This window comes from Nerophis lumbriciformis, linkage group LG04, assembly GCF_033978685.3.
Source record: "Nerophis lumbriciformis linkage group LG04, RoL_Nlum_v2.1, whole genome shotgun sequence".
NCBI lineage: Eukaryota > Metazoa > Chordata > Actinopteri > Syngnathiformes > Syngnathidae > Nerophis > Nerophis lumbriciformis.
The window spans coordinates 67687272-67699451 of NC_084551.2; the positions used below are offsets into that span (position 1 = coordinate 67687272).

General features: G+C 39.8%; 1 protein-coding gene across 1 annotated transcript in view; it reads right to left on the minus strand.

Moving 5' to 3' along the window:
- Positions 1 to 12180, minus strand: part of mtf1 (metal-regulatory transcription factor 1) — an 81698-nt gene that overhangs the window by 18704 nt on the left and 50814 nt on the right. The window contains exons 6-7 of the mRNA XM_061958794.2: positions 6947 to 7080; positions 6701 to 6781 (exon numbers count right to left, since the gene is read on the minus strand). Of these exons, the coding sequence (XP_061814778.2) occupies positions 6701 to 6781; positions 6947 to 7080 (215 nt within the window). The remainder of the gene's footprint in view (positions 1 to 6700; positions 6782 to 6946; positions 7081 to 12180) is intronic.

A 12180-nucleotide genomic window follows, 5' to 3' on the forward strand; every position in this document is an offset into this window, starting at 1 on the left:
ATCGCTAACCCAACAAGGGACTCCTCCCAATAGCTCCACCCACTCGGCAGATGACTTTATGAATTTCTTTAATAAGAAAATTGAACTCATTAGAAAGGAGATTAAAGACAACGCATCCCAGCTACAACTGGGTTCTATTAACACAGTTACAACTGTATCTACGACGGATACTGCAATACAAAATAGTCTCTCTCTTTTTGATGACATAACATTAGAGGAACTATTACGGCGTGTAAGTGGGATAAAACAAACAACATGTTTACTTGACCCACTTCCTGGGAAACTTATCAAGGAGCTTTTTGTATTATTAGGTCCATCAGTGCTAAATATTATAAACTTATCACTTTCCTCTGGCACTGTTCCCCTAGCATTCAAGAAAGCGGTTATTCATCCTCTGCTCAAAAGACCTAACCTTGATCCTGACCTCATGGTAAACTACCGACCGGTGTCCCACCTTCCCTTTATTTCGAAAATCCTCGAAAAAATTGTCGCACAGCAGCTAAATGAACACTTAGTGTCTAACAATCTCTGTGAACCTTTTCAATCCGGTTTCAGGGCAAATCACTCTACGGAGACAGCCCTCGCAAAAATGACTAATGATCTACTGCTAACGATGGATTCTGATGCGTCATCTATGTTGCTGCTTCTTGATCTTAGCGCTGCTTTCGATACCGTCGATCATAATATTTTATTAGAGCGTATCAAAACACGTATTGGTATGTCAGACTTAGCTCTGTCGTGGTTTAACTCTTATCTTACTGACAGGATGCAATGCGTCTCCCATAATAATGTGACCTCGGACTATGTTAAGGTAACGTGCGGAGTTCCTCAGGGTTCGGTTCTTGGCCCTGCACTCTTTATTATTTACATGCTGCCGCTAGGCGACATCATACGCAAATACGGTGTTAGCTTTCATTGTTATGCTGATGACACCCAACTCTACATGCCCCTAAAGCTGACCAACACGCCGGATTGTAGTCAGCTGGAGGCGTGTCTTAATGAAATTAAACAATGGATGTCCGCTAACTTCTTGCAACTCAACGCCAAGAAAACGGAAATGCTGATTATCGGTCCTGCTAAACACCGACATTTATTTAATAATACCACCTTAACATTTGACAACCAAACAATTACACAATCAGTAAAGAATCTGGGTATTATCTTCCACCCAACTCTCTCCTTTGAGTCACACATTAAGAGTGTTACTAAAACGGCCTTCTTTCATCTCCGCAATATCGCTAAAATTCGTTCTATTTTATCCACTAGCGACGCTGAGATCATTATTCATGCGTTCGTTACGTCTCGTCTCGACTACTGTAACTTATTATTTTGGGGTCTCCCTATGTCTAGCATTAAAAGACTACAATTGGTACAAAATGCGGCTGCTAGACTTTTGACAAGAACAAGAAAGTTTGATCATATTACGCCTATACTGTATATACCTTTATATACATATATACATATATATATACCTATACTGGCTCACCTGCACTGGCTTCCTGTGCACTTAAGATGTGACTTTAAGGTTTTACTACTTACGTATAAAATACTACACGGTCTAGCTCCGTCCTATCTTGTCGATTGCATTGTACCATATGTCCCGGCAAGAAATCTACGTTCAAAGAACTCCGGCTTATTAGTGATTCCCAGAGCCCAAAAAAAGTCTGCGGGCTATAGAGCGTTTTCTATTGGGGCTCCAGTACTATGGAATGCCCTCCCGGTAACAATTAGAGATGCTACCTCAGTAGAAGCATTTAAGTCCCATCTTAAAACTCATTTGTATACTCTAGCCTTTAAATAGACCCCCTGTTAGACCAGTTGATCTGCCGTTTCTTTTCTTTTCTCCTCTGCTCCCCTTTTCCTTGAGGGGGGGGGGGGGGCACAGGTCCGGTGGCCATGGATGAAGTGCTGGCTGTCCAGAGTCGGGACCCGGGGTGGACCCCTCGCCTGTGCATCGGCTGGGAACATCTCTGCACTGCTGACCCGTCTCCGCTCGTGATGGTGTCCTGCTGGCCCCACTATGGACTGGACTCTTACTATTATGTTGGATCCACTATGGACTGGACTCTCACTATTATGTTAGATCCACTATGGACTGGACTTTCACAATATTATGTTAGATCCACTATGGACTGGACTCTCACTATTATGTTAGATCCACTATGGACTGGACTCTTACTATTATGTTGGATCCACTATGGACTGGACTCTTACCAGTATGTTAGATCCACTATGGACTGGACTCTCACTATTATGTTAGATCCACTATGGACTGGACTCTCACTATTATGTTAGATCCACTATGGACTGGACTCTTACTATTATGTTAGATCCACTATGGACTGGACTCTCACTATTATGTTAGATCCACTATGGACTGGACTCTCACTATTATGTTAGATCCACTATGGACTGGACTCTTACTATTATGTTAGATCCACTATGGACTGGACTCTTACTATTATGTTAGATCCACTATGGACTGGACTCTCACTATTATGTTAGATCCACTATGGACTGGACTCTTACTATTATGTTAGATCCACTATGGACTGGACTCTCACTATTATGTTAGATCCACTATGGACTGGACTCTCACTATTATGTTAGATCCACTATGGACTGGACTCTTACTATTATGTTAGATCCACTATGGACTGGACTCTTACTATTATGTTAGATCCACTATGGACTGGACTCTCACTATTATGTTAGATCCACTATGGACTGGACTCTCACTATTATGTTAGATCCACTATGGACTGGACTCTTACTATTATGTTAGATCCACTATGGACTGGACTCTTACTATTATGTTAGATCCACTATGGACTGGACTCTCACTATTATGTTAGATCCACTATGGACTGGACTTTCACAATATTATGTTAGATCCACTATGGACTGGACTCTCACTATTATGTTAGATCCACTATGGACTGGACTCTTACTATTATGTTAGATCCACTATGGACTGGACTCTCACTATTATGTTAGATCCACTATGGACTGGACTTTCACAATATTATGTTAGATCCACTATGGACTGGACTTTCACTATTATGTTAGATCCACTATGGACTGGACTCTTACTATTATGTTAGATCCACTATGGACTGGACTCTCACTATTATGTTAGATCCACTATGGACTGGACTCTCACACTATTATGTTAGATCCACTAAGGACTGGACTCTTACTATTATGTTAGATCCACTATGGACTGGACTCTCACTATTATGTTAGATCCACTAAGGACTGGACTCTTACTATTATGTTAGATCCACTAAGGACTGGACTCTTACTATTATGTTAGATCCACTATGGACTGGACTCTCACACTATTATGTTAGATCCACTATGGATTGGACTCTCACTATTATGTTAGATCCACTTTGGACTGGACTCTCACTATTATGTTAGATCCACTATGGACTGGACTCTCACTATTATGTTAGATCCAATATGGACTGGACTCTCACTATTATGTTAGATCCACTATGGACTGGACTCTCACTATTATGTTAGATCCACTATGGACTGGACTCTCACTATTATGTTAGATCCACTTTGGACTGGACTCTCACTATTATGTTAGATCCACTATGGACTGGACTCTTACTATTATGTTGGATCCACTATGGACTGGACTCTCACACTATTATGTTAGATCCACTATGGACTGGACTCTCACTATTATGTTAGATCCACTTTGGACTGGACTCTCACTATTATGTTAGATCCACTATGGACTGGACTCTTACTATTATGTTGGATCCACTATGGACTGGACTCTCACTATTATGTTAGATCCACTATGGACTGGACTCTTACTATTATGTTGGATCCACTATGGACTGGACTCTCACTATTATGTTAGATCCACTATGGACTGGACTTTCACTATTATGTTAGATCCACTATGGACTGGACTCTTACTATTATGTTAGATCCACTATGGACTGGACTCTCACTATTATGTTAGATCCACTATGGACTGGACTTTCACAATATTATGTTAGATCCACTATGGACTGGACTCTCACTATTATGTTAGATCCACTATGGACTGGACTCTCACTATTATGTTAGATCCACTATGGACTGGACTCTCACACAATTATGTTAGATCCACTATGGACTGGACTCTCACTATTATGTTAGATCCACTATGGACTGGACTCTTACTATTATGTTAGATCCACTATGGACTGGACTCTTACTATTATGTTAGATCCACTATGGACTGGACTCTCACTATTATGTTAGATCCACTATGGACTGGACTTTCACAATATTATGTTAGATCCACTATGGACTGGACTCTCACTATTATGTTAGATCCACTATGGACTGGACTCTCACTATTATGTTAGATCCACTATGGACTGGACTCTCACACAATTATGTTAGATCCACTATGGACTGGACTCTCACTATTATGTTAGATCCACTATGGACTGGACTCTTACTATTATGTTAGATCCACTATGGACTGGACTCTTACTATTATGTTAGATCCACTATGGACTGGACTCTCACTATTATGTTAGATCCACTATGGACTGGACTTTCACAATATTATGTTAGATCCACTATGGACTGGACTCTCACTATTATGTTAGATCCACTATGGACTGGACTCTCACTATTATGTTAGATCCACTATGGACTGGACTCTCACACAATTATGTTAGATCCACTATGGACTGGACTCTCACTATTATGTTAGATCCACTATGGACTGGACTCTTACTATTATGTTAGATCCACTATGGACTGGACTCTTACTATTATGTTAGATCCACTATGGACTGGACTCTCACTATTATGTTAGATCCACTATGGACTGGACTCTCACAATATTATGTCAGACCCACTCGACATCCATTGCTTTCGGTCTCCCCTAGAGGGGGGGGGGGTTACCCACATATGCGGTCCTCTCCAAGGTTTCTCATAGTCATTCACATCGACGTCCCACTGGGGTGAGTTTTTCCTTGCCCTCATGTGGGCTTTGTACCGAGAATGTCGTTGTGGCTTGTGCAGCCCTTTGAGACACTTGTGATTTAGGGCTATATAAATAAACATTGATTGATTGATTGATTGATAAATGTATGCATTATCCTATTGTATCTCACATTCTATATTGTGTTTTGGAAAAAGGTTGTCATTTATGCACTCATCTTGATATTAAGGAACATATTTTATTTTTGAAGGACATTTACTTGTTTGCTGTTTGCCTGTTGGAAATATTTTCCCCATGAAATAAACTGTCAGAGCCATAAGAAAATATTGCTTTATTCATTTAATGTACCGTATATTCCGCACTATAAGGCGCACCTAAAAACCACAAATTTTCTCAAAAGCTGACAGTGCGCCTTATAACCCGGTGCGCTTTATATATGGATTAATATTAAGATTCATTTTCATAAAGTTTCGGTCTCGCAACTACGGTAAACAGCCGCCATCTTTTTTCCCCGTCTTTTTTCTTCTTCTTCTACGCAAGCAACCGCCAAGGTAAGCACCCGCCCCCATAGAACAGGAAGCGCTTCTTCTTCTACTGTAAGCAACCACCCGCCCGCGTAGAAGAAGAAGAAGAAGCGCGGATATTACCGTACGTTTCATTTCCTTTGTGTGTTTACATCTGTAAAGACCACAAAATGGCTCCTACTAAGCGACAGGTTTCCGGTTCATGAAAAGACGCAATCTCTCCATCCGCACACGGACTACTATTTCACAGCAACTGCCTAAAGACTTTCAAGAAAAGCTGGCTACTTTCCGTGCATATTGTAAAAACAAGATAGCTGAAAAAAAGATCCGGCCAGAGAACATTATCAACATGGACGAGGTTCCACTGACTTTTGATATTCCTGTGAACCGCACTGTGGATACAACGGGAGCACGTACGGTGAATATTCGCACCACAAGGAATGAGAAGTCATCCTTCACTGTGGTTCTAGCTTGCCATGCTAATGGCCAGAAACTTCCACCCATGGTGATATTCAAAAGGAAGACCTTGCCAAAAGAGACCTTTCCAGCCGGCGTCATCATAAAAGCTAACTCGAAGGGATGGATGGATGAAGAAAAGATGAGCGAGTGGTTAAGGTAAGTTTACGCGAAGAGGCCGGGTGGCTTTTTTCACGCAGCTCCGTCCATGTTGATATACGACTCCATGCGCGCCCACATCACGCTGGTTTTTAATATATTATTAAAGTTTGACTGACCTATCTGACTGTTTTTTTGACATTCCTTTAGCGCTGTTAGATGCGGCTTATAACACGGGGCGTCTTATAGGTGGAAAAAGTTTTGAAATATGCCGTTCATTGAAGGCGCGGCTTATAACCCAGGGCGGCTTATGGTGCGGAAAATACGGTACAGGACTTGTGATTTTTCTTTAAAGGAAGTTTGTTTTTGTCTGTGAGCACGTTGACAAATGTTGAATTATTCATTGAATCATTAAATAAAATACAGTGCACTGTGTTAGTTCTTGGTTCAATAGGTTATGTGCAATCATTTTAATAAACATTGAACCAGTCCGGCCCTCGGCTTGCAGAAAATGTGTTTTTTTTTTGGCCCTCTGCTGTATTTGACTTTGACATCCCTGCCTTACCGAATTAGTCTTTGTAAATACACGCAAGATATCCGTGCATGTGTTTTGGTTTGTTAAGATTCTGAATGCATTAAGCTGAGCTCTACTTACATTGTGAATATGCTCCCGTAGCTCGGCAGAGTCAGTAGAGATCAGACTTAAGTCACTGAGGCACAGTGAATGATTTGCATCCTGGAACCATATAAAGATGAACGGTGAATAATTGGTCAGTGTGCAAAGCCAAGTCGTGCAAACATGATGTAACTGTTAAAACACTGATGCGCCGCATCGTGTATGTGAGAAAGTGACTCGACAGCAACACAAAACGTGTCGTGGCAGAAGTGCAAAGTGACTCACTTCGGACAGCGGGTGAGTGAGCGTGACGCTGAAGGACTGTCCCTTGTCGTGACCCCGGATGTGACTCTTCAGACTGTACTGGCTGCTGAATGTCTTCTCGCAGCCGTCACTCGGACAGTTGAAAGGCTTCTCGCCTGTAAAAGGACGTCAAACAGAAGCTTAGGATGAGATAAACACTTGACTGAATTCTATGTCTGAAGTTTAGACTGCTGTTCTAATAAAACAAAAATATATATACATGCAAAGAGGAAGCCAAATCAAACATGAACATAAGTCACAAGTAGGCAGTGTTGGGACTAACGCGTTACCGTAACGCCGTTAGTTTCGGCGGTAACTAGTAATCTAACACGTTATTTTTTATATTCAGTAACTCAGTTACCGTTACTACGTGATGCGTTACTGCATTATTTTACGTTATTTTTCATGTAGTACCGGCTAGAAACAGAAGATCTGAGTGTGTTTTATTGCAGCGCTGCGGTGGAAAAGAAAAGGCGTGCTTTGTGTGGGTGGGGGCGGGGGGGACTCCCATACCGCAGTTGAGGAGCGCAGGGGAGACGTTCCTCCAAAGCCTATGTACGTCTTCGGCGCTAACAAACTTCACTTTACCCAGCAGTGGGTCTTTACAGCTGAGGGTGAATGACGGGACCGGCGGTGTGTTGCAACTTTGTGACTTTATTGTACGCAGCCATCCACCAAGCTAGAGCACCTGCAAGCACTCACTGTCGCCGGTCCCTCACCTCTCTCGCCCACTCACTCACTGACGTCACTCACCTCACATGCTGTCATATCTTAAAGGGCCACACACATACGCTACTCTCATAACAACTAACAAGACATCATGGAGAAGCCAGAAGTCGAGTTTCTTAACATGGAGATATTCTCAATACTTTTCTTTTGTCGAGCACAAAGAAAATAACATTTTAGTTAAATGTAAGTTGTGTCTTGGATCAAAGATCCTATCTACTTAAAGTTAAAGTTAAAGTGCCATTATGTTGCAGCTATTTAAAATAGTTTTGTCAATTTGTTCTGGCCTGAAATAAATTGGCCCTTTGAAACATATCTTTGTCTTTGTGTGTTGTATGTAGAGCACATTGCTTAGCAGAGTTCAGTGATGCAAATGCATGTCAAGTTGATCAACACATTGTATTATTCTCCAGTGCAATAACAGTACTGAAATGAAGGCTAAAAGGGCATTAATGGGAGCCTTAAAAAAAAAGGGGGGAAAAAGAAGTAACTAAATAGTTACTTTTCACAGTAACGCATTACTTTTTGGTGTAAGTAACTGAGTTAGTAACTGAGTTACTTTTGAAATAAAGTAACTAGTAACTGTAACTAATTACTGGTTTTCAGTAACTAACCCAACACTGCAAGTAGGGATGTCCGATAATATCGGACTGCCGATTAAATCGGCCGCTAAATGCTTTAAAATGCAATATTGGAAATTATCGATATCGGTTTCAAGATTATCGGTATCGGTTTCAAAAAGTAAAATTTGTGACTTTTTAAAACGCCGCAGTGTACACGGACGTAGGGAGAAGTACAGCGTGCCAATAAACCTTAAAAGGCACTGCCTATTAGTGCCGGCCCAGTCACTTAATATCTACGGCTTTATGCAACAGCCATACAGGTCACACTGAGGGTGGCCGTATAAACAACTTTAACACTGCTACAAATATGCGCCACACTGTGAACCCACACCAAACAAGAACGACAAACGCATTTCGGGAGAACATCCGCACCGTAACACAACATAAACACAACAGAACAAATACCCAGAACTCCTTGCAGCACTAACTCTTCCGGGACGCTACAATATACACCCCCCCGCTACCACCAAACCTCGCCCCCGCCCACCTCAACCCCACCCCCAACCCCATATCCCGAATTCGGAGGTCTCAAGGTCGGCAAGTATGCTCTAGTACAGTGGTTCTCAAATGGGGGTACGCGTACCCCTGGGGGTACTTGAAGGTATGCCAAGGGGTACGTGAGATTTTTTTTTAAATATTCTAAAAATAGCAACAATTCAAAAATCCTTTATAAATATATTTATTGAATAATACTTCAACAAAATATGAATGTAAGTTTATAAACTGAACATCAAATCAAGTAGGCTATTCCATTCATTACAATGCAACAATGCAATATTCAGTGTTGACAGCTACATTTTTTGTGGACATATTTATAATTGAATCACTTGTTTATTTTTCAACAAGATTTGAGTTATTTTTGTATCTTTTTTCCCCAAATAGTTCAAGAAAGACCACAACAAATGAGCAATATTTTGCACTGCAATACAATTTAATAAATCAGAAACTGATGACATAATGCCGTATTTTACTTCTTTATCTGTTTTTTTCCAATCAAAAATGCTTTGCTCTGATTAGGGGGTACCGTATTTTCCGCACTATTAGCCGCACCTAAAAACCACAAATTTACTCAAAAGCTGACAGTGCGGCTTTTAACCCGGTGCGCTTTATATATGGATTAATATTAAGATTCATTTTCATAAAGTTTCGATCTCGCAACTTCGGTAAACAGCCGCCATCTTTTTCCCCGGTAGAACAGGAAGCGCTTCTTCTTCTACGCAAGCAACCGCCAAGGTAAGCACCCGCCCCCATAGAACAGGAAGCGCTTCTTCTTCTACTGTAAGCAACCACCCGCCCGCGTAGAAGAAGAAAAAGCGCGCGGATATCACCGTACGTTTCATTTCCTTTGTGTGTTTACATCTATAAAGACCACAAAATGGCTCCTACTAAGCGACAGGTATCCGGTTCATGAAAAGACGCAATCTCTCCATCCGCACACGGATTACTATTTCACAGCAACTGATATTCCTGTGAACCGCACTGTGGATACAACGGGAGCACGTACGGTGAATATTCGCACCACAGGGAATGAGAAGTCATCCTTCACTGTGGTTCTAGCTTGCCATGCTAATGGCCAGAAACTTCCACCCATGGTGATATTCAAAAGGAAGACCTTGCCAAAAGAGACCTTTCCAGCCGGCGTCATCATAAAAGCTAACTCGAAGGGATGGATGGATGAAGAAAAGATGAGCGAGTGGTTAAGGTAAGTTTAAGTTTACGCGAAGAGGCCGGGTGGCTTTTTTCACGCAGCTCTGTCCATGTTGATATACGTATGTTTGTGATTGCACATTTGCACCACATTTTGGGAGTGAACAGAGTTGTTAGAACGCTGGTTTTTAATATATTATTAAAGTTTGACTGACCTATCTGACTGTTTTTTTGACATTCCTTTAGCGCAGTTAGATGCGGCTTATAACACGGGGCGGCTTATAGGTGGACAAAGTTTTGAAATATGCCGTTCATTGAAGGCGCGGCTTATAACCCAGGGCGCCTTATGGTGCGGAAAATACGGTACTTGAATTAAAAAAAATGTTCACAGGGGGTACATCACTGAAAAAAGGTTGAGAACCACTGCTCTAGTATACTCTGGACTGAAGCTGTGTGCCTTCATTGTTTTTGTAGCTGTTGTTTTGAGGCATGTTTGAAAAAAATTAAAAATAATAATGCACTTTGTGAAAGTCAAAGTATAGTATTTCCTTTAGTTGTAATGAGTATCAGGATTATCTCAGGGAGAGCATGTCCCAAATTCCAAGCTGTTTTGAGGCATGTTAAAAAAAATAATGCACTTTTGTGACTTCAATAATAAATATGTCAGTGCCACGTTGGCACTTTTTTCCATAACTGGAGTTAAAGTTGTTCTCTTATTTTGGAAAACCTTGTTTTTGATTGATTGATTGAAACTTTTATTAATAGATTGCACAGTACAGTACATATTCGAATGAATGAATGAATGAAATAAGTTTATTTCGGTCATATAATCAACCATCAACCATTAACCATTTTGTGTGACCAGTTTAAGAGTACAGACTATACATATACAGTATAACAATCATACACATTTACACACAAAAGGAAAAGAAGAGAAAAAGAATGACCGAAAAAGGAATAGGCTGAAGCCAAAGCTTATATTTGCCTATCCTATACCTTCACTGAAAATAAGATTACCTGGAACATCAATGTTAAAAAAAAAAATCAAAATCAATGGGATGAAAGTAATTGTTACTATATTTTATAATTTTCAATTATCTCACCTTTCAATGTTTTCTTAAACCTTAACAAAGAAGTACATGTCTTCAACTCATCACTGAGCTTGTTCCACCATTTAACTCCTAAAACTGAAATACATTTGTATTTAATATTCGTTCTTGCTTTACCTATTTCAAAAATCAATACCCCTCTTAAATTATGGTTTTCTCCTCTTAATTTAAATAACCTAAGAATACAAGCTGGAAGGCTGTTGTTCTTTACTCCAAACATCATTTCCATTGTTTTTAAAAACACAATATCTGAAAATTTTAACACATTAGAACTTATAAATAATGGATTGGTATGTTCATAGTAGCACGCTTTGTGTATTATTCTAATGACCCTTTTTTGAAGTTTAATTATTGGGTCTATGTTTGTTCTATAAACATTTCCCCAAACTTCAACACAATATGTTAAATATGGAAAAATAAAAGAATAATATAACATATGCAGACATTTCTTATTTAGCATGTGTCTTACTTTATAAAGAATGGCAATGGATTTGGATATTTTTCCCTTTATATATTCAATATGCGGTTTCCAACATAATTTATGATCAATTTTTATTCCCAAGAATTTAGTTTCATATACTCTATCAATTTCCACTTGATTTAATTTGAATTTTACTTCAAGTTTTGTCCTTGCACCACTAAACTCCATAAATTTAGTTTTCTTATCATTTAATGATAACTTATTGATATCAAACCATTTTTTTAGCTGAATCAACTCAACCTCTATTACCCTCAACACTTCCTTCAAGTCTTCTCCTGAACAATATACATTTGTATCATCTGCAAACATAATACATTTCAATTTATTAGATACTGAACAAATATCATTTAAATATAGTAAAAATAACTTAGGTCCCAATACCGAGCCTTGTGGAACCCCACAAGTTACTCTTCTTGGCTTCCATTGCTTAAATAACTACTTAACCACTCTTGTGAAACACCTCTTATGCCATAGTTTTCCAATTTTTGCAGAAGTAAGGAATGATGGATTGTGTCAAAAGTTTTACATAAATCAATAAATACTCCAACGGTGTGTTGCTTTTTTTCTATTGCTGTAGCTACGTTTTCTACAAAGTCCATCACTGCTAGGGATGTAGATCGATTACTCCTG